Source organism: Natator depressus, chromosome 3 (genome assembly GCF_965152275.1).
Source record: "Natator depressus isolate rNatDep1 chromosome 3, rNatDep2.hap1, whole genome shotgun sequence".
Taxonomy (NCBI): Eukaryota; Metazoa; Chordata; order Testudines; family Cheloniidae; genus Natator; species Natator depressus.
The window spans coordinates 65,794,374-65,818,829 of NC_134236.1; the positions used below are offsets into that span (position 1 = coordinate 65,794,374).

The 24,456-nt window shown below is 41.1% G+C and overlaps 1 protein-coding gene across 1 annotated transcript in view; it reads right to left on the reverse strand.

Annotated features, from left to right (window-relative positions):
* Positions 1-24,456, reverse strand: part of ME1 (malic enzyme 1) — a 340,941-nt gene that overhangs the window by 144,667 nt on the left and 171,818 nt on the right. Inside the window, exon 6 of the mRNA XM_074948045.1 lies at positions 9,100-9,203. Within this exon, the coding sequence (XP_074804146.1) occupies positions 9,100-9,203 (104 nt within the window). The remainder of the gene's footprint in view (positions 1-9,099; positions 9,204-24,456) is intronic.

The following is a 24,456-nucleotide window of genomic DNA, read 5'->3' on the forward strand; positions in this document are numbered from 1 at the left end:
ATCAATACAAATATATCTAGAAGAACAGTGCTTCCCAAAGAAAAATCAATTTGATTTGCCTTATCCATTCCCCTCTGTGGCATAACTTAACAGTAGCAACGTAACAAACAGAAAATAGCATTTCCTCTTATACTTACCCAAACCATGAGACTGTCTTTATTTATTCTCATATTAACACTGACTTTTTAAACTTAGACAGGATAACTCAGAAAGAAAACAGGAATTACACAGGCCAGCTACATTATAATAAAACTGTAATTGGATTTCTTGAGCATTCCGCTCCATTGTTATTTTACCTCACCCATAGCGCACAACTGTTTTGGGGTGTTGCTGTACATTGTTCAACAAGCTGCTCTTCTGTCATGGAAGTGGCTGTATTTCAGTGAAGGCTGAAGAAGTTGTTAGAGGTAGGGGTGTGTGTACACACTTACCAAGATTGTAAATCATTTGGATTTTTCTGGACAAATATTATGTATACATGTATATTGTTAATCATCAAGAAATGTGGTTGTGAGAAGAAACATGTGACATTGTTGCTACAGTCAAAGGGGAGGGGTATTAATATGACAGAGCTAGCTTAAAGTCACATGGCACTTAGTCAGATACTGGATGGTAGACGTTAATTAGGCCTTTCAGAAATCTGGATGCCACAAGATGAGAGAAAACAGAAAATCCCTCTGTTGGTGGATGAACTGCAGGTATAGAAGCCAGGTGAACTCTCACAGAGCTAACTAAAAGGCCAGATGAATTAAAATGCAGTAAGTAATCCAATATATGGCTAATGTCTGATCTACAGGGTGATAAATACCACGATCATGCCCAGATGGAAAAATCTCTCCCACTTAGCTGCATATGTGGCTCTAGTGGAATCCTTCCTGAGGTTCAGAACAATTTTTTGCAAGCATTTAACCAGAATTCATCCACACTGTGAGGTAGCAAGATTAGGATGCAGAAACCTGTCCTAATTCTGAGACAGGAGATCCCCAACTAGGGGTAAAGTTATAGGTGGTCTGATTGAAAGCTGGTATAGGTCCATGAACTAGTGCTGCATTAGCAAGGCTGATTCCACTAAGATTAAATTGGTTTTGTCTGTTTTCATCTTCCTAGGTACCCTTGGGATGAGAGGAACTGGAGGAAACTCATTTAGCAGAGGATTGGTCCACAGGAGGAGAAATGCATCTCTTAATGAACCAGGACTGCAGCCCACCATGGAGCTAAACCTCTTGCATTTGTTGTACAGGTTGGTAGCAAAGAGTAGGTTACTCACCCTGTGCAGTAACTGAGGTTCTTTGAGATGTCTCCCTACTGGTGCTCCATATTACGTGTGCTTGTGTCCCTACACTTAGGATTGGAGATTTTCAGTAGCAGTGGCCGGCTGGGCCGTATTTACTCCTCCTCCAGTCTCACGCTGTGCATAGTGGCTATATAGTGAGGTACTGTCCAACTGCCCTCAGTTCCTTCTCTACTGCAGAGTCTATGTCTGAACTCCAAAGCAGAGGGGAGGTGGGCAGGTAGCGAAGCACCCATAGGGACACGCATCTCAACTTCTGTACAGAGTAACCTTCACTTCTTCTTTGAATACTACCCCTGTGGGTGCGCCACATTAGGTGACTGTAGAGCAGTGCCCCGTGTTGGATGGCTGGGTTTCGGAGCTGGATTTGTTAGGGATAATAGGACTTGCGCAACTGCATAGTGCTTTGTAAATGTATGGGCTGATGCCCAGGTTGCTGCTTTACAAATCTGTGACTGGTAGATTGTTCACAAAAACTACAGCGATCGAAAGGATCTCGGGGAGTGTGTTTGAGTCCCCAATGGGGAATGCAAATCTTTTCGGAATCTGTGGTACCGCCATCAGCATCATTGGTACTGTTGCAGGCATTTGCATTAGTACCATGGGAGGCATGTGCATCACTGCTGATGGTGCTGGAATTACCCTGAGTTCTCCAGATTGTCTGTCTGTTAGGTGGTCTCATCGTACTGAGGTGCTCAGTACTGTGTGTTTAATTGATGCGATAGGTACCGCCTTTGGGGTTCTGGGCTTCTCTTTGAAACTATTGCTTAATGGTGCCGTCTTATCCAATCCAGCCCTCTTGGGGTCCTTGGACTTACCATCAGTGCCGGTCCCAGAGGTCCCCTGAGAGTCATAAGTACTGAACGTTGTACCAGTCGGTGCAGAGGTTACCAACCTTGTTATTGACCTCTCTCTCTTAGACGGCTCCTTGGTGGGTGAACTTGGGGCCTGTTTCTTGGTGTCTTTGCGTGAGGAGTCTGCTGACTTTCTCTTCATAGGCAGTGGAGAGTACAAGGCGGCAGATGTCGGTGCCAATGGTGATCACTGTCCAGGAGGAATGCCAAGACCAGGGTCTGAGGCTGGCCGCAGTGAGCTTTTCATCATTAGTAGTTTAGCTTCAATTCATGGGCTTTTCGGATTCTTGCCTTCAGTTTGAGGCAATGTGTGCTCTTCTGTGGTATGTGCGCCTCTCTCAAGCAAAGAATGCACCGGGATGCCCGTTGCTCACAGGGATTGCCTCCCAGCAGGAGAAACACCATTTGAACCCAGGGGATTTGAGCATAAACTCATGCAGGGATAAGTTCCCTGAAGGGAAGAAGGTAGGGAATCACTACTCTAACCTAAGGTGTAACAAGGAAGAACTAAGGAATTTTTTTTAATAAAGCGGGAAAAAAGCAGGGGTGGAGGAGAGAGAAGGAGAACGGAAGCAATGACTAGCTATCTATTTTTAACGGAAACACTATCACCATGAAAAGCACTACAGGAAATTCTCTAGGAAGGGCTTTGCTAGGGACTCCCTCTCAGGCCAAGGGAGGTTGAGAAGGAACTGAGGGCTGTTGGATGACACACGCATGAGGCTGCGGGGAGAGGGGAGCAGGAGGGTGCATGTGCGGTGCAATGGGCACTGCTACCGAAAATCTCCAATTGTAGGCACAGGGATACAAGCATACCTAATGTGGATCACCCATAGAGACACTACTCGAAGAACAAAAAGTTTATTTCTGGGTATCCCTACTGGTGGAAGATCTGGAGGAGAATGTCGTTTCTGATTGACCACTCATGGTGTCTACAAAATTCCTACTGAGGAAATCTACCGTGGTGTTCCTCACTCCTGGAAGATGTAATGCTTTCCAGAAAAATTTGTTTCTGATGCACAGGTTAGCAGTCTCCTGCCTATTGAGATAAAACATGGCAATGGTGTTGTCTATAAGCACTTTGCACCACCTTGTGCTTGATGTTAGACATAAATGTCTCACAGTCCCAATGACTCGCACAAATCTCCAGCCCATTTAAATACACAGAGATCTCCTGGGTTGACCAGAGAGCTTGTGCTCAAAGTTGACTGAAGCCGGCCCCCTGGCCTTTGGCAGACGCATCGGTAACCGGAGTCCCAGTTAGCTCTGAAGACAGAAAAGGGACCCCCTTGTACATGCTGTGAAGGTCCAAGCACCAGTTCAGGGACTGAACCAGTTCAGGTACGCAAACCAGAATGTTCAGAGGATGCTTGGTCAGACGACAGACTGAATGGAGCCAGGCGCGCAGACAACCAAGGTGAAATCTGGAGTTACATACATGCAAGAAGCCATGTGGCCCAGTAGTTGTAGACAGGAATGCACTGCTGTTGTGTTAGACTTTAGTCCTTCAGAGAGAGCAACTATGTACTGAGACCCATTGACTGCAGACAGGCCATTGCAATTATGGCATCAAGACCTGCTCCTATGAACATTATATGCGGTGTCAGCTGTAACGGATTTGTCTAAATTCAGTTTGGGGCCCAGATGAGAGAATAGCAGTCTGATAATGAGGATGCTGCTGTGGATTTGGACATTTGAGGCGCTGTGCATGAGTCAGTTGCCCAGGTAAGGGAAAATTTGGACGCCTCGGAGGCACGGGTGTGCTGCTACCACACCATGCATTTTTGTAAAGATCCTTGGGGCTGAAAACAGGCCAAACAGGAGCATTGTGTACAGGCCAGGATGTATTGCCACGTGGAAGTATGCACCCTGCAAATCAGGGGTGGCATACCAATCTCCACTTTCCAGGAAAGTGATAGTGTAAGTGAAGGTAACCATCATGAACTTGATTTTCTTGATAAAGCAGTTCATCTTCCTGAGGCCTAAATGAGATGTAGACCCCCAGACCTTTGGGGAATTAGGAAGTAACAGGAATCGACTCCTTTCCCTCTGTGAGGGCAAGGAACGTCTGTCACTTCCAATTCCAGAAGAGACCAAACTTCTTGAAGCAACGTGATCTTGTGAGATGGGTCTCTGAAAAGGAACAGAGGTTGGGGAAAGGGAAGAGATGAACAGGATAATATCTCTCTCCTTCGCAGTCGTGAGCAACCATGTGTTCAATGTTGTTTCATTCCAAACACTGGAAAGAGTGATAGTTGTTGTCCAAAAGGTGGGAGGTGTAGAGATTGGTATGCTGCCCTTGAGGAGGCAGTAATGACGACTTCTCGGGAGGCTGTCAATGTCTGATGAGAGGGGCATGATTGAGACAAAGCCATTTGGCGACGTCAAGAAGGTAGAGATCGCCATTTAGGAGAGTCCTGGAATCTCAGCTGGAAATGTGATTTGTAGACGTGCTGAGGTCTAAACTGTTTCCTCTTTTGAGCTTGGGATGTAAACTCATCAAGATCTCAGAGTTGCTTGGGAGACTTTCAGGGTATGAATGGAGGCATCAGTCTTTTCAGAGAACGGCTTAAATCCCTCAAAAGGCAAGTTCTTGATTATATTTTGCAGCTCCTTTGGAATTCCAGATGCCTGGAACCAAAAGAACATGTCACACCAACGGCAGTGGCCATCAATTGTGAAGCCATATCAGCTGCATCAATAACTGCCTGGAGGGATGTTTTTGCTGCGAGACAAGAACCATAAACTGTTCCCTATACTCCTCTAGTAGTTTGTCTAAAAATTTTACAGCATTAGCCAAGTTAACAAAATTATATTTGGACAGGAGAGCTGGATAATAGCCACCCTCATTTGCAGAGTAACTGTACTGTGGATTAAGCTCTTCTGTCGTGCATATCTAGTCTCTAGAGCTCCTTGTCTTTAGGAGTGGCTTTGGGATGAAACTGGAGGGAGCACTCATTGGCAGCCAGGGCCACCAATGAGTCAGGGAGTGGATGTGTGAAAAAATAATCAAAGTCCTTTGGAGGTAATTGTAAGCATCTATCCAATCTCTTGCTGCAGGTGGTATAGAGTCTGGAGTCTGCCAAACAGTTTTCGACTGCTCCAGCAAGGATTCATTAATGGAAAGGGCAACCCCTCCTGGAACAGGGATTTGTAAAATATTGAGGCTACTGTGCAGATTTTCTTGAACAAGCTCCACCTATTCTCCTAAAGAAGTGGCCATGTTTCTCATTAGGTCCAGGAAGACCTTAAAGTACTCTGGAGATGGAGGACTCTGTTTCATCTGGAGATGAGGAGGAAATGTGTGAAGGGACATCCAGGGGTGCTCATTATGATTCAAACCCATGAGAGGAGAAATAGTCAGGGTAGCCTGGTGAGAGGTTTCTTGGACTGGAAAAGGGAACCTCCTTCTAGTATTAGATTTTTATGGGAATCGCAAATCCCTTGGTATGGGCAGCTACCAGTATGGCCATGCAGAGTACTGCACAATTTGAGTGCCCAGGTGAAGGGCACCATTTTGGGGCTTCCTTGTAGGAAAACCATCCACAGTCCTTAAAACCTGTGTCCCTGTTATGATGTGTACAAGGTGACCTGAAAGACTGGGATGGTGACATGCGCCTCTCAGATTCAGTCTGAAGAGGAAATGTATTATTCTTCAGGAAATGGAGGGGTCATTCTTGTTGGGTTTGTGGAACTCTTGATGTGGGAAACACCCTGGGATCTGTATACAGCAGTATGAGATGAAGAGGTCTAACAGCGATGACGTTGAAGACTCCAGTGGTGCTGATCTCGTTGGCAAAATTGACCTCAGCAGAGTTGCTTGTGGTGCTGACTACATCAGGTATGTTGAAAACACTGTTGGTGCCAACCATGCCAGAAATGCCTGCGTTGACAGTGCCAAGTTCACTTACTGTACTAACGGGAGCAACAGTGCCAAAGACCCCATAGTGGTAAATAATAGACCATTAGTAGTAGTGGAGAGTCTGGTAAAGGGAGACATATAAGAGCCCTTGCAGCCATGAAGGTTTGATTAATCAAGGCACTGAGACAGGGAAGTCCTCTATTAGGCTTGGAAGGATAAGATTTTTATTTATAAATGTTGCAACTATAGATACACAAACCAATGAGAAAATATTTCCACCAATACAAATAAAAATTTACAGATAAGCAAAGTAATAAAAATGCTGCTTGGGAACTTATTAGAGTCCCACCTTAACATTTATAAAACATGTTGCGATCCCAGCATTAGTGGAGCTGGAGTAGGGGTACCATTTTTATAGCTTTAACTTTTTGAATCTCAGTGCCTACTGTCTTTCAATAATTAATGTCTGACCTTCCCCCCCACCCCACATAATTGCTCGCAACTGTGAAAATTTAAATAGATAAAAATAAAAAATCCTTAACAATAAACATCTATATTATCTGTCAAAATTACATATATATAAAAAAAACCTGATTCTGCCAAGCTGCCTATTGTCAGTACTTGCACTGCTGTTGGAGCCGACGGTACTGAGATGGTCGGGATCATCTTTACATCCAGGGTCCAGTAAAGACAACGGCACTGGACTTGATGGCTCAAGACTCACTCAGTGAAGACCAATATTTTGATCATTAACAGTACTGTTAACAGGTTTTAGGTACGTAAACCCAAAGGAACACTAGACCTCCAAATGTTTAATGAACAGAAATTATTCTGGATAAATTTCTGATATCATTATTTGAAAATTGAGAATTACAAAATTATATTCCAAATCTTAGTTATAAAAAGCAATGACTTTCTGTAAGAAAAAAGAAAAGAGAAAAGGAGAGCTAAGTTAGGATAGGCCTGAATGCAGTTATTGATTAAGACAGGATCCTTGGAAGTTCACCCTGCTTTGGAAGGGCCTCAAATAAAGCATTGAGTCAGTCCATAACAGATGTACTACATAGGAAGAAAATGCACCATAGGCCCAAGATACCTCTTCTGAAGCCATTAGGTCACAATTACAGGACCTGAGGGAAAGGAAGAAAGGCAGCAGCTGCACAAGCCCCAAGTTGGTATACACTGCTCATTTTGCTGGCTTTCTGGTGTGGAAGTAGATAAAGGGAATTTGGATGCAGGCCTCTGAAATGAGCAGGAGTCAGGCTAACTCTAGCTTTAATAACGCGAGATTTGTAGAAGTGGGGATAGTGCGAAGCGAGTGGAAAACAATTGTGAAAGAGGCTGTTGCGACCTTGTATTAGATAAGACTAGAATGCCGACTAGAAGAGAAATGGTAAGAAAAATAAGAGATCATGAAGGAATATGTATAAACAAACTGCGGTTGTTGCTTATTATTGTCTGTAATAAATACTTGCTCTAATTGTTTATCTTGGAGAGACCTGCCTAGGTGGGGGAAATCCTGTGTCCTAGTGCACTCTCTCCCTCTGTGCAATTGCTTGAGATAATAAAGTGTATCTGACTTGCTGCACCCAACCTGAGGGTGAGAACTGTGTTTTTCTCCAACACTGGTTAGTTTAAAGGGAAGTGGGGGAAACGTTTTGATGGACCTGGGTCCATTATAGACTTACATCCATTGCTGCCCACATATAGTACTTCAAGGTCAAAATTTATATTTTTAAAAATATTCCTGTGAAACTTGTATAGAGTAAGGGACGTTTTGCCACATGTCCTTTACTATTTACATTATATAACAGTCAAAAACACCTACATTTGCTTGATAGGCTCCACCATGCTTAAATTACTAAATGTAATATATGAGGATTTACTTGGTAATCGTAATCAGTTGTACATAATATTTCACATGCTAATCGTAAACTACAAAAACCTTATGTGCTGAATGATTCCACTGACCAACCAAGGGGCATTTAGCACAAACATAACTAAAAACTTACCTTTTGTCCTCTTTGTAGGGCCCCTGAAGAGACACTAGCCAACACCTGCTTTGGTGCAATGCCCCTGTTTGTACCATACAGTGAAATCACAGCTAACACATTACCTTGTTGGAGCCTACAAAAAGTCTATAGGTGATTAGCTAAAGTTCCATTTTTTCGCTATATTGTCTGATCTCTAGTGGCTTTTTTTGTTTGAATTAATTTAGTACACTTTCTGAGTGTCAATGACGGGTACTCTTCAATAACAGAAATGAATATATCCTCTCTCTTCTGGCTGGAGAGAGAAAATAATGTAAGGAAACCCCAAAACATGTCTCCTGGGTTCAAGATGAACAAGTTTGGGACACATCATTTTCCAAGACTGGACTGAATCAGTAAATTTGTACCCCAGTATTTCTCACACCTTAATTTATCTCTTTGAAATTATGACACCACATGGCAGCAGGTCTGACAATCTTTCTGCTGGGCCTCACTGCAGAAGCTCCTGGAGACAACCCTTTCTTTGCACTTGAGTACTTGACAGATTCTTCTACACCTTGCAAAATCTGAATAGTTCTGGGATTTCAAATGCACATGGTGCATTCTAGGCACAAGAAATAGACAAGACTCGGAGTACAGCAGTAGTGGAGCCCATCTTACAGGCTGCTAGATCGGATCAGATCTCTTTATAGTTTCAAAGATTGAAAAGAAGAGGTGGGGGAATTGTTAGGCTGCAATCTAATGCCTCAATCCAAACCTGGAAAGGTTATTTCTGGAGCCACATGCGGCTCTTCAGAAGTTAATATGCGGCTCCTTGTATAGGCACCGACTCCAGGCCTGGCACTACAGGCACCAACTTTCCAACATGCCGGGGGGTGCTCACTGCTCAAGCCCTGGCTCTGCCATAGGCCCTGCCCCCACTCCACCCCTTCCTACCCCCTCCCCTAAGCCTGCCGTGCCCTTGCTCCTCCACCTCTGAGCCTCCTGCATGCCATGAAACAGCTGATCGGGAGGTGTGGGAAGAGAGGGGGAGGTGCTGATCAGCAGGGCTGCTGAAGGGCGGGAGGCACTGGTGTGGGGGAACACAAACATACTGCATACCTGAAAGTCACAGCTTGCATGAATTCATCAAGAAGGTCGTCATAGGCTTGACCCCGAACTCTTTTGTGCCTCAGCCCAATATATAAGGGATCTTTTAGCAACTCCTGTTAAAGAAAGTATGAACTATTAATAAAACAAAAGTTGCTTTTTATTTACAGTCTAATAAAAACAAGGACAGAGAGAACAACACAGTGTTTGAATTAACTGGAATAAATGGGGTATATATCCATTAGCATATAAAGACTGAAGGAATGCAACAAAGAGATTAAAGAAATATTCAGTTGTATCATGTGGGCAATAGAATGAATCTGTGTCATTCCCAAGTGAAGAAGTAAAGGTTTAAGTCAGGTTTCACAACTTCTAGTACTGATGGAAATAAGTCAGAACCCTATTATAAATCATATTCCTTTTTTAGTACTTCTCTTAGTTTAACGAATAGAAAGGAGGTACATAAAAAGGCAAATACTGGTTTTCCTCATAAAATTTGCTTTTCATATATCAAGGTTTCATACAGTGTTTTAGATTATAATATTGGAGTACCAGCATGCATGGTATCCATTCCACAGAGAATAACCAAGTGCAGCCTTGCCCACCTCTAAACTAAGCTAAAACTCTGTGGTTTTGGATTATTCTTGTTCAATGAACAGTGTATTTCAGAGGCAGCATATCACATTTTATGTTCTGGTAGCTATGTTGTCATTAAAAAAAAAGACCAAACTACCCGTAATACAGACTTATATTTCCGTATTATTACAGATCTGTCACAGACTCTTGGCTCTTTAGTTTCTGTAAGAGGTATGATTTGTCTTGCTATGGCACCAGTCCATATAAATATGGTTTCAAGATGCTCAGTCCCATCATTTGGATTCCTGGTATAAACTGAGTTCAAACTGTTAGCCAGTCTGCAGCTGTGCCATCTGCCAATAATTGCTTCTTTTTGATGCCTCTTCTGCTTTGGTTTTAGATGAGCTAACACAGTAACTTTTTATGTTCACAAGTTCACTGCTCAGGAATTCTTATGTTAGGGAAAAAGTAGCAAAATGTCACGATCAAAACTTTCTAGAATAAAAAACATGAGTTCTTATTCAGCTTTAGAAAAACAACAATGTTAAATCATTTCTCTTGCTATATGAAAAACTGTTTAATATGCAAGAGAACTATTCAGTGACAAGAAGCATTTATTTCTTTAATAAACTTGGTTATAGGAAATGTACATACTTTTTAGATGTGTACCAAGATTTGGCTTTGGATAAATTATTCAACCAATTTTTGACCAAAATTAATACATTTTGCTGCAGCAAAATATTTGGTCATATATCTATTCACAGCTAACTAATGAGGATGAGGTGTCTGAGGAACACAGTACCTGCAACGTAGCTAACTTGGCAAATTCTTTTCCTCTTATTCTCATGTCGGTATCATTTCAGACACTTGCACCCTACCATGGTGTATCTGACTCCCTTTCTCATTCCCCACCACTATCAATACACCTATGTTTGTTCTCGCCTGGTCACCTTACTCTGTTCTTTCCTTTTTGACAGGTTACCTCCTTCACTTCATCAGCCTCAGCTTCTCTTCCTTATACGGTGGGGGGGGGGGGGTCTGGCGTAAACCAATCTGACTCCAGAATATTTTTTTCTTCACTCTGGCTTTATTTTTTCTTTTTTACATGGTGGGCCTCAGGATGGACACTAGAAGTTCTCTTAAGCAAAAACACACACCCCCAACCTCATAATGCAAACAGAAATACTTTTCCCTGCCCCTTCTTCAGGGTATTACCCTACTATATTGGTTCCTAGTCACCAGTCCTTCCCCCCCAAGCAGCTGTTACCTTAGTTTCTTTCCCTATAGGGAGGGGAGACAGCCTTTCCTTCCTGCTGCTGCCACTACCCCTGCTGCAGCTTGTCTCTCATCTCTGTCCTCCTCTTTCTCATCAGAAGAGGGGTTTTTAAAGGTCACTGGTAGCCCTTAACTGGCCTCAGGTGTCTCTAGTTAACCTATGGTAAACTTTTTTTCAGCTCATAGGGAACAGGTCCTTCACCATTCTAAGGCTGATATATTTGCCTTCCACCACTCTCTTATATCTGTCACGACTGACTTTATCACACCTTCTTTTGCCTCCAATCTATCTATGAGAAGTGCCAGGATGTTCTTCCACTCTGGTACTATAGGATATTTTAACACAACAATCTGAACACAATTGGGCTTGGGCTCATCCTGATCTGTTGTGGTAGTGAGTATTACAACTTGGGGCCTTCTGTTGAGAATGCTTTCATCCTGAGCACTGTGGGATTACCTGATGACAGCATCTGTTTTTGTGGGTCTTTGAGAGACTAATTTCAAATGCCTTTCTGAAATGTTGATGGAAACTGAATTATTTGGGACTAGCTGATGCTATATTGCACTGAAATTGTGTAAAGGTCAGTTGGGTACCAGTTAAAAAAATTATCATTACATTCAAAGGAAGTTCTTTTATTGTTTGATGAAAGTTCAGTAGTTGAATGCCAGCCTCAAGGATCAAGAGGATAAGGAAATTATACAAATTACACAGAATTTAAGCTACTTTGCTCAGTGCAGAAGGGAACAGATTAGTCAATAGCCTAATCTTACCACCTGCATTCCATCCTCATTCTCCTTGACTTCCCAGCAGCTTTTGACAGTCAACCACACCCTACATCTTGAATCTCTGTTCTCCGCTGGCATTCATACCTCTGTCTTATGACTTTCCTCCTATCTGTCTTATTGCTCCTTCAGTATGTTGTTTGGAGGGTTGTTGCTGGCCCCCTCTCCACTTTTCAGTGGGTATTGCCCTAGGCTCCATCTTTGGTCCCCCTCTTCTTTTTCTACACACTCTCTCTAGGTACTCTTAATTTCAGAAATAGCTGTGACTCCTATCTTTATGCTGATCGCTCAACTCCCTCTCTGCACTGACAAGCTGTCTTCCTCAATCCAATCCAGCATTTCAGTCTGTCTTTCTGATACCTGTGTTTGTGGATGTCAAGTCAACATCTCAAATTCAATATGGCCAAAACTGAGTTCTTGATCTTTTCTGTCAAAGTCCTCCCTTCTCCCACTTTTCTCTATCACTCTGGACTACACTACCGCCCTTCCCAGTGATCCAAGCCTCTAATTTGGGTGCCATTTTTGACTCAGCCTTCTCTAGACCTGTCATAAATATAAAGGGAAGGGTAAACCCCTTTAAAATCTCTCCTGGTCAGAGGAAAAATCCTCTCACCTGTAAAGGGGTAAGAAGCTAAAGGTAACCTCGCTGGCACCTGACCAAAATGACCAATGAGGAGACAAGATACTTTCAAAAGCTGGGAAGAGGGAGAAAAGCAAAGGGTCTGGGTCTGTCTGTATGCTGCTTTTGCCGGAGACAGAACAGGAATGGAGTCTTAGAACTTTTAGTAAGTCATCTAGCTAGGTATGTGTTAGATTATGATTTCTTTAAATGGCTGAGAAAAGAACTGTGCTGAATAGAATGACTATTCCTGTCTGTGTGTCTTTTTTGTAACTTAAGCTTTTGCCTAGAGGGATTCTCTATGTTTTGAATCTAATTACCCTGTAAGGTATCTACCATTCTGATTTTACAGAGGTGATTCCTTTACTTCTATTAAAAGTCTTCTTGTAAGAAAACTGAATGCTTTTTCATTGTTCTAAGGTCCAAGGGTTTGGGTCTGTGGTCACCTATGCAAATTGGTGAGGATTTTTACCAAACCTTCCCCAGGAAGTGGGGTGCAAGGGTTGGGAGGATTTTGGGGGGAAAGACGTGTCCAAACTACATTTCCCATAAACCCAGTTAAAGTTTGGTGGTGGCAGTGGAAATTCCAAGGGCAAAGGGTAAAATTAATTTGTACCTTGGGGAAGTTTTAACCTAAGCTGGTAAAAGTAAGCTTAGGAGGTTTTCATGCAGGTCCCCACATCTGTACCCTAGAGTTCAGGGTGGGGAAGGAACCTTGACAAGACCCATACTTTCACAATGTCTAAATCTCGTTGCTTCTTCTTACACAACAATTCTAAGATAAGGACTTTCCTCTGTTTACACAGCTACAACTCTCATCCAAGTCTTCAACATTTTGTGGCTTGACTGTGGCAAGACTTCTTCTTTCTGGCCTTAACTACTGCAACCTTCCTCCCTTCAAGTCCATTTAAAATGCTGTGGCCAAGATCATCTTCCTAGTTCATCACTCTAACCACATCAATCCCCTTATTTCAATCCATTCACTAGCTCCCTCTTTGCCTTTGCATCAAACACAAGTTTATTGTTTTTATCTTTTAAGGCCAGTCACAGCTTATTTAGCCCCAACCTAGCTAGCAAATTTAGTAACTTATGATACCAGCCTCAATCGTAATTCTGCCAACTTTCCCGGCCCTTACCACCTGTTACAAGATTGTTCTCTCTATAAAATGCCCACAGATGGTGCTCAAGAATATTCAGCATAGTTCCTTCGTTCTGTAGGACCGATAAAACTTGTTGCTGTTATTTTAAATGGCTTCTAGTGTGCAGCTCTTTACATGGAATCACTTTTCATGGAACTCTTACCGTTACCCGTGAGTCATCTTGTCCTGAAGATTCACTCTGTTGTGTTACCTAAAGAACACACCCTGCTGATCAAAGCTAGGCAGGTGATGAGCTATGACTGTTCCTCTTTCCCTTCTCTCTCAATCTTACTAATGTTCCCATACTTCGCCTTACCTCTAGCCTAATTAAAAAACAAAACACAAAGGAATAAAACCCAAACAATAAGTCATGTAACTAAGAAGGTTGCATTAATTCTTCACCATACTCATTTGCTTGTATTATATCCCCATTCCCCGACTTGTATCTGTTTTGTCTCTCAAGACTGTAAAAGACCCCCCTCTTCCCAGGAAAACAATTTTGTCATATTAATGTTTGTACAGCCCAACAGAGCTTCAGCTTGACTGAATAATAATAATAACAGCAACATATTCTGAATAAAAGCTTTTAAGTATGAATTGAGATCTACAATCTCAAAACAATTTTGATAGATGGATAGATGACAGATTACCAGAAAAATCAGATCGCACTGCCAACATATTAAGTGATGGCTTAATTTAATAGAATTGATGTGACTTCTCATTTAAGAGAAATCTCTAGGAAACACAACACCACAGATCCAAAAGCAAGGCACTGCATGATTAGGTTTGGAAGGATTAATTTTTTATTGGTAAATGTTAGCAAACATTGATTTCACCATACACACACAAACTGACAAAAAATTCCCATCAATAACTGAAATTTACAGCTAGGTAAAGTAAAATAAATGCTGCTTGAGAACTTCTTAGAGTTTGGTTTTAAGGGTATTTCCTCTATATATTTTGATGTGTGCTGTTGACAATTTGGGTCTTAATTTTCTTTTTTTAATAAAGAGCAGAAATACTTACTGAAGACTGATATTTGCATAATCATGATATGCACAAGACACAATATATAGATTTCATGCTATGGACTCCACCATGGCTTTGCAACGAGCTTAACGCAAGGGACAGTATGTTTTTGCACTACGCCTGTAGCAGTCTGGAAGAGTGTCTTCCTATCAGTCCCTCTGCTGCTCCAAGGAGGGAAAAACTGTGCCAGGCCTATAGCCAGCACAGCACTAGTTCCCTGGCATGCAGATGCAGCTACACTGACATGCAGTAGGTCATGAAGCTTTGGTTCCATCCGTTCTCAACCCTCCAATCAACCTGCAGGATAGGGGGGTCATAGTGACTCTCCAGATCATGTTTCCTCTCCCAGGTTAATAGCCATGTGCCTCCTTACAGTCCTGCACCACCATGTCTGCCAGGCCACAACATTGCCCTATATAGTTATTCATCATGTGTAGTTTATCCCCTTTCAAATTTCAGTATCTCATATGCCTCATCGTCTCCCACCACCAGCATGTATTATGACTAGCAATTTTTAAGATACCTACTGAAGGAAAATACTTTTTTCCAAAAGCAGTCATGTTTGTTCTATCCAGAGCTCTGCAAAAAAAGTTTATTTTTTCATGTCTCTAATTTTTAAATTGTCAAGCCAAGTTAAATGAAGTGTTTCAAAATATTTCAGAGCCAGATTGAGACAATTTGCCAGGTTTTCAGACTGAAGCCAATTTTTGCTGAACTATAAATCCATGAAAATCAAGATATACAGCATAAATGCTGACAAATCCTTAACTGTGTAGTTAAGCTTTTGTGTAGTTAAGCTTTAGTGCAGCCTTCAGACACTGTTTTCGAGCTCCCTTTGCTCCCTCACCACCACTGTATCTGGTACACTTGCTGGTATCCACAGACCAATAACTAATATAAGAGAATCAACAAATAATGTCAGCCTAATCATGCTTGTATGATCACAATACACACACACACTCTCTCTCCTTTGCAGAATGTTAATGAGGCACCCTTAAAAATCTAATTAACTTAATGTCCACAGGGCTCTTTTGGGTTTTCAGTTTGGGTAAAGTCTTATAAGCACAGGCAGTTAATTCAGCAAGACATCTTGGCTGAAAGCCTGTAAAACTTTTCTGAGAGCTTGAAATTTGTTTACAGCTCAGTGCATACTTCTTCACAAAAGTGTTATAGTTCAACAAGGAACAACCAAAAAGTTCCTTTAAACTCCTGTTTGGAGTAATGTATGGTGAAATACAGATAGGAGAGAAAATAATTAAGCATTCAACAAGTGAAAAGAACAGTGGTCATTTCTAAGCCGTGAATGGCAAACTATTGTGCAATTTCTCTTTTTCAAAAAGGCACTGAAGAATAAATAAGCTGCTTAAGCACATTATCCTGTTATTCAGGTCACTACAGTGCAAACTAGATCAGAGGGTTTGTTTTTGTTTTTTTTAACTGTTCACACATTTTGAGAGATTAACATATTTACTACTGACTATTTCATGGTTTCCAAAGCCGATTACTGAAAAGAAAATTCTATACTACAAACAAATATGTCAAGCCATGATTACTGGATCCTTTTCCTCAAGTGAACAAATGAAACTTGAATAACAAACTTCTTGTAGAATGTAAACCTTTTTAATGTTCTTTTGGAGATTTAATCTCCTTCAAAATATAACTCATCTTTCTCTGGTTAACAGATTTGTTGTGTATATTAAATTAAATTTATTGAAAACTTGAACATGTCTATTTTACACACTAGTGCTTTAATGAAAAAACCTACACAAAAGATATAAAACACATTCATACTTAGAAATGCAGCAAGTTCAAACTTTACCCTTGTAAACTTTTTTCCCCCAAAAGGGCTTAATTGAGGTTCATTCACTTGAAAGATCATATAGATCTACTTAGAATTAGCCATGTAAAATAAAAAAGAGTTCTTTGAAGCACCACCGGAACATATTAAAACTGTAATGATCTCTGAGGGTTTTTTTTTTTAAAAAAAGGGGTGGGGGGCAACCCATTTATATTACTTGTACACACTTAGAGCTAAGAGATCAGCAAGTCATCAAAGTTCAAGAAAGGCCTGAGCCGTACACCTGGCTCTAATTGAGCTTCAGGAGCCGAGCCAAGCTAATGACACAGTAGATTACACAATTGGTGCATTTCATCATCAGGGAATGAACATGCTGAAATACCATCTCTATCTATGAACAATTTATGAATTCTGGTTGAGTTTATTAAATTGCTGTGTCACTGAATGCCTCAGTGTATGTGTAATCCACCATTTCTGTGCCATGTATCTCCCAGACCAGGAACAACAGACGGTTGTTAAATCTTGATGGTCATCCATTCAAATGGGAGGATCTTAGAACAATAGGTTGGCTGAAGTTAGGAGAACCAGTTTTCTCCAACTTTGGTGCAAAGGGCTGGCGTTTGAAGGAGTAGAATTTTTCCAAAAGCAACAAAGAGATCAGGTGTTAGCACTGCATCTTAAAAACCTGAGCCTGAGACTCAGGGGGGTGGAGTGGGGAGAAATCAGAGGAAGGACTCACAGGAGGAACAAAGACACAAGCTTTTGGAAGGAGAGGATACATTTCTGATGGCGAGAACAGCCAAAGTCCAAGGAAGCTGGCTAGAGAAGAGAGAGGACTGACTCCATGACTGGGAAGAAAAGCCTGACCTGGGGAAGTGGAGTCCCAGAATGGGAAGCTGGAGCCCAGAAAGATACAGTCCCAGTTCTGAAGAACACTCCAGAATGGTGAGGAAAGTGAGGCAGGGAATGCCATATGGACCTCTTATTGTTTTTGTCTGGATTTGTATATTTCTTGCAATACCTAAAGTAAAGAGTGACTGGTTTTGAAAGCTTTGTAAAGCCTTTGTGTTAAGTCCTTCAACTATCACATGTCCCTGAAAAAGTAAACTGTACACCAGAGTAACTATAAGGTTGGCATTTTGGGAAAGGGTGTTCAGGAGTCTGGGGAAGCTGGCACTAGTCACAGGGCCTAAGGAGTTGGACCATGGGGTCTCACCACTCAGAAGGGAATGTGAGACGAAAGATCTGCACCTCAAGAATGTGCCTAGAGACCTAAAGCCAGAGGCAGTGCCTGGACTCTGCTCAGTCACAGGCAGTGAAGAGAACATAGGTACAAGACATGGGGACGCAAACACTGTAGCCTGGTGAGTGTCCAGCTCGGGAAGCTCAACCAGGGCCATCTGTACTCAGAATTGGTACTGAAATATATCTTTGGAACAGATACTTTCATTTTCAGCAAACAGCCTCCCCAGAAAAATTAGAGGCATAGGACCCATTCCTACAACATACTGAGCATCTCCACTTATACTGAACTCAGAGTAGAGTGCTCAGAATTAGTGCTGAGTGAATAACTGATTTTTTCATTCAGTGGCCAAACCCAAAACCGAAACTGACATTTTTCAGTTTTTCTCACGAAAATAAAAACAAAACAAAATTGTTCAGGTTGAATCAACATATTCAAAACAAAATGGTTCATTTTGAAATGAAATGTCAAAATGGCTCATTTTGATAATGTCAAATCAAACCATTTTAACTTTTTCTAATTTTCCCCCCTAATTTTTTAAGCAACCAAAACTATTCACCAAACTGGACCTGAATTTGTGAATAGTTTTGGTCTCCATTTTTTGGTGAATTTATTATTCCCCCCAAAATTTTTTTTGACCAGCTCTAGTCAGAACCCCTCAGGAGTTATTCAGTATTGCAGAATTGCACCCTTAGGCCATATCTACTGTACAACCGCTTTAGCGGCATAGCTAAGACACTGCAGCTACGCCACTGTAGTGCCGCAGTGTAGATGCTACCTACATTGATGGAAGCAATTTTCTGTCAGTGTAATTAATTCATCTCTCTGAGAGGCATTAGCTAGGTCAAAAGAAGAATTCTTCCATCAACCTAGCCACATCTACACCAGACGTTAGGTCAACCTAACTATGGCACTCAGGGCACGAAATGTGTCATAGATCTGAACAATGTAGCTAGAGCAATCTAATTTTTAAGTGTAGACCAGATCTTAGAGAAGGAGTTCGAAAAATTATGGGTATGCTGCAGCTCAAAGAAACTGGAAAAAAATCCTCTTTCTATAATCTCAGTTCCTTGATTCTTTATTTCTGAAATAAATTGTTTTCAAGAATAAACGGTGTTGGGAATTCACAGGGCACCTGATCATCCTGAAATAAGAGGAGTCATGCTTTCCAGTATTTCAAATCTTTAAATTTTTTGTGATAATACAATACAAATTTATTTTGTACAGTGCATCCCAAACAAACGACCACAGTATTTTACAGATTTAGAGACTCTGTCAAAATAAAAACTCTCACCATTAGTAGACATAGGGTAGAAATTAGAGCCAGTTAGAAAACAGGAAATTCCATTATTTTGAAGTTTGTTTTTCTTCTGAATTGCAACAAAATGCTGAAATTCCAAAATACACTGTAGAATGAAAATTCTGAAAAATGTTGATGCAGAATTATTTACATGTTTTGATATTAAAACATTTCGTAACATAAGAATGGCCCGACTGGGTCAGACCAAAGGTCCATCTAGCCCAGTATCCTGTCTTCCGACAGTGGCCAGTGCCAGGTGCACCAGAGGGAATGAACAGAACAGGTAATCATCAAGCGATCCATCCTCTGTCCTTCATTCCCAGCTTCTGGCAAACAGAGGCGAGGGACACCATTCCTATCCACCCTGACTATTCCTACCCACCAACATTTCAATAATGTTGAAACATAATAAAGTCATAAAATATTAAATATAGATTATATACAATATAAAAGTCTAAATGAATCAAAATGGTAGTCTAAATGAAACATTTTTGCCTTATCAAAACAAAACAAGAAAATATAAATGATTTATTTTGATTTTTTTCCCAAAATTTTGATGAAATAGACCTGCTCCTGCAGAGCATTTTAGTTTTAATGAATCTGCACACTGTGATGGAAAACTGTTCCATCAAAAAAATGTCAACTGCATTTTAAATGCAGTTAATTTCTTTTTTAATGTTAGCAGCAAGACTCTGCATTGCACATTGTTGGGAAAATTTCATTTCTATGGAATTGTGTCATAGTAAAATATGGATTCTCCTTCTGTTGGAAAAGCTTAAACACCAAATACATACACAAGAGAAGTGCTTGGAGGAAATATAAATTTGAATCCACATCTGCTTCTTGGCTCATAACTATCCCTTGTTACTAGTAATGTAAGAGTCTTATAAAATGAAATAATGTTTGCAAATGTAATTTATATTTTTCCAGTTATGCTGTTTGATTCATTATATACTTTACTGGGCAGTGAAGTTCTACCGGTAAGGTTAATTTTCTACCTACATTCATTTTACTTTCTGCTTCACAGCCATTAATCTGTTGTATATCAATTTTCTGCCCTTTATGAACTGTAAACATTTGTAAAATGTTTTCATTTAGATGAGTCAAAATGTATAAAATAAACTCAATTCATATTAGGGTTTGAAAACTCCCCTCTTTTTAACAAACTTATTTTGGGACCTAATCTTCTTAAACAAAGCAGCAGATGCTATACATTTCAGAAAATTTGTGGTGTATATCAGTATAGCCAGTGTATTTTTCTTCTAAGAGTACCTACAAGTAGGTTTCCTAATCCATATTTAGGACCTAAATAAGTTTCCTGATTTTCAAAAAGTGCTGAGAACCTGCCAATATAATTGCTTTCTGTTTCAATTGGGGTGCTCAGAACTTCTGAAAATCAGTCCCTACATAACCAGAGGGCAAGAGAATTTAAGAAGCTGTTTTATCATAAAACATTTTGGGGGGAAAAATCTTAAAGTTAGATCACCAAAAATTATGCTAATTTTTATTAAATTTGTCTTTTCTGAAGTTTTTTCTTTGAAGCATGTCAGCTAGCTGTGTCATACATTTCCTAGCTTAGGAGGGGACCATGGACTGGAGTGAAGGGTAAGCCTTTACCACCACATCTCCACACTGCATTTGGATCCCAGCACCCGCAGGAAACACTGGTTTTGGAGGACCATTACTCTTCATCCTGTCATAAATATAAAGGGAAGGGTAAACACCTTTAAATCCCTCCTGGCCAGAGGAAAAACCTGTTCACCTGTAAAGGGTTAAGAAGCTAAGATAACCTCGCTGGCACCTGACCAAAATGACCAATAAGGAGACAAGATACTTTCAAAGCTGGAGGGGGTGGAAACAAAAGATCCTCTCTGTCTGAGTGATGCTTTTCCCGGGACCAGAGAAGGAATGCAGGTCAAAACTCCTGTAAAAAGTTAGTAAGCAATCTAGTTAGATGTGCGTTAGATTCTGTTTTGTTTAAATGGCTGATAAAATAAGTTGTGCTGAATGGAATGTATATTCCTTTTTTTGTGTCTTTTTGTAACTTAAGGTTGTGCCTAGAGGGATTCTCTATGTTTTGAATCTGATTACCCTGTAAGGTATTTACCATCCTGATTTTACAGAAGTGATTCTTTTACTTTTTCTTTAATTAAAATTCTTCTTTTAAGATCCTGATTGCTTTTTCATTGTTCTTAAGATCCAAGAGTTTGGGTCTGTGCTCACCTATGCAAATTGGTGAGGATTTTTACCAAGCCTTCCCCAGGAAAGGGAGTGTAGTGCTTGGGGGGGTATTTTGGGGCGGGGAGACGTTTCCAAGTGGGCACTTCCCCTGTTATTTTTGTTAGACACTTTGGTGGTGGCAGCATAAGGTCCAGGGACAAAAGGTAAAACAGTTTGTACCTTGGGGAAGTTTTAACCTAAGCTGGTAAAAATAAGCTTAGGGGATTTTTCATGCAGGTCCCCACATCTGTACCCTAGAGTTCAGAGTGGGGAAGGAACCTTGACAAACCCATTCTAAACAGGCAGGTCCTGCTGTGGGAAGGTTGGTCTCTCTTCACTTCTCCCTGCCAGAGAGGGAACAAATGTGGAAGGACTTTCCAGCTTTCTGCAGGAGACCTCCAAGTGGAAAAGAGTAACACTGTACTCCCAAAAATGGAAAGTCATGCAATCTGTGCCTTCTTTGACAATAAAAATCGTTCTAGACGTATGAAAAGGAGAGAATATGTTTTAAGATGAGACTCAAAAGGGGTGGATGGTTAGCCAACATACTAATAGTAAAATTACCAACCCAAAGTAGCTGCTGAGATATATTATTAGCATATGAGGGAGGGGCAGGGGAACAGGAGCTGTAGTATACTAACCATTTTTCCATCTGTGACTTTGAAAGCACCACTGTAACCTATGTCAACATGGGCAAAATTCTGTGTTATGCAGGAGCTCAGACTAAATGATCATAACAATCCCTTCTAGCCATAAAATCTATGAATATATAACATTTATTAAAATAAAATTATGCTTGAAGTGAAAATGACTTGCACAGAAAGAGACAAAACACTGAATGATGTAATATATTTTTATTTTTGCATGGTTAAAATAGTGTTTCAAAACAAATCTACAGTAAATAGTTTGACATTTTAAAACATGGGGTGTGACTGATGGAGGGAAATAATTATGTAAATCAAAAATAATTTTCTTTCTATGTCTAATATCAGACTATCTTACATAATATAGGCATCTTATTTTTTCCTGTCTACATTTGTATAGTCATCCCCAGCTAGGGTTTTGTACAGCTCAACCAGATCTCAGAGGGACTCTTTTCAAAGCCAGACTTGACTTGTCCAGCTATGCTTGTTCTTTCCTTTTATAATGCAGCTTATCTTTTAATCGGTTTGACCTTTAAGCCTCTTGTTTGCCTTCGCTCATGAAGCTCACTAATTTCTTAATCTAAAGACAAACTAAAGGTTATAGCTCTGACTAGACAAACTCTCCCTGTCCTCCTCTTTTCCACTCACTCACTTTTTTCCCTACACTTTTTACTTTCATTCTCTATCCCTCTCTTTGGTTAACACTACTGCATCTAATCCTTCTGTATCCTTTCCACATCCAGACAGATTAATTCACATGTGCAATCTTCTGAACCCTGCCCATTCTGGTAGTTCTTACTGTGCTAAACAAGAAGCCAAATTTTAACTGATCTAAACTGAAATAGCTCTAATGAGTCAATGGAACTACAATGATTTACTCTAACTGAAGATATAGCTACAAACGTATAACAATAAGTCATTACAAACATCTCCAGACACACATAAATTTCTAACAAACTTCAAATATCAGTTTTAACTTTTCCCCCCCAATAAACTTCACCTTAGAGTCAAATAAATATATTGACCTGTACCACTTGTTCCCAGTGCTACCCTCAAGGAAAGAGCTGGGAAAGCAGCTGAGCTTTGAACCATGTTCTAAAATTCAACAGATTCTGAGATTTATCAGACTAATGGGGAAAGGGACCAGACACGAGAGCCCTTTACTGAAACATAACTGTCAACGGGCCGTTAAAAGTCCAGTTGGCAGCGTAGCGGGGCTAAGACGGGCTCCCTACCTGGCTCGTCGCTGCTTCCAGGGAGCCGTGCAATGTCCCTCGGCTCCTAGGTGGAGGTGCAACCACGGGGGCTCTGCGCACCACCCCCACCCCGAGCACTGGCTCCACAGCTCCCATTGGCCGTGAACCACGGACAATGAGAGCTGTGAGGGTGTGTGCCTCGCTGCCCCTAGGAGCCAAGAGACATGTCACCACTTGTGGGGAGCCGCCCGACATAAGTGCCGCCCAGATCCCACACCCCACATCTCTTCCCACGCCCCAACCCCCTGCCCAAGCCCAGAGCCCCCTCCCCACCCATAACCCCTCATTTCTGGCCCCATCCCGGAGCCTGCACCCCCAACCGGAGCCCGCACCCCCTCCCGCACCCCAACCCCCTATCGCAGCCTAGTGAAAATGAACAAGTTTTTGACACTGAAGATAAGTAGCTTAATGTAGCCTCACCACCTACCTGGTCTGGCTTCAGGCTAGCCATTGCCTCAGTCTCCCTTCTTGGGCTTCTCAGTAACTCTCAAAGTCTTTTATGCATATAATAACAACCTCCTCTTCTTTTGGTCTGATTTATTAACAGAGTTCACAAGGGAAACAAAACTTCCTACTGAGGCTCGCTCTTCAGCCAAGTCTTTCCTTACATTCCAGCCTTGCTAGCTGTTACTAGTTCTCTGCACTCATTTGAGAACAGCAACTCCCAGGCCTTCCTACCCGGAGTCCCCCTTCTCTTTGGACAGGACTCAAGGTCTCCTCTTCCTTCACCTTCACAGCCTCTCTTATCTACCCCTACAGGATTCATTTAGCCACATGACTCATCTGTCATGTGACATTCATTCTCTCTATCTGGGGAGGTGAGTTAAGCATGTTACAGGTGGGAGTGGAACCATGTCCCTTAAAAGGGCTAGCCATCCTGTGATATTTATGTTTGATCTGATGAAGAACGGGAAGACACTGGAGGGATGCAAAGAGAAGGTCATGGTCAAAGGAACCAGCTAGGAAAACGATCTTTATAGGAGTATTTTGAATGGAAATGAACAAGACAAGACTGCATTTTTCAAGGCCAGAGAAAAGGACGTTGCAGTAATCAGGACGTGAGATGATGAGAGCTTGGAAGGGAGTTTTAGCTGCATGAATGGATAGGAAAGGTAATATCTTAATGTTATGTAGAAAGAATCTGCAAGACTTAAGATATAGCCCGGAAGTGAGGACCTAGAGAGAGGCCTGAGCTGAAGATGACACCCCCAGTTTATGACCCTGATGACATGCCACCCTGGCTCCAGGCTAGATGAAAAATGACAATGTAGCCCATAGTAAGCATAAGATAATGCCATATTAAAGTTACATACTCAAAATTATGTGAAATGTATTTAAGAAATTTATATTTTGTTCAATTAAAATATTGACACCTTTTTGATCTTACATTCTTAATTAAGGAAGTGATTTCTAAAATTTACTAGATATTCACTTTCAAAGACATTAAGAATAATTATATATTATTTTGGCAAACAAATTCAGTTTTG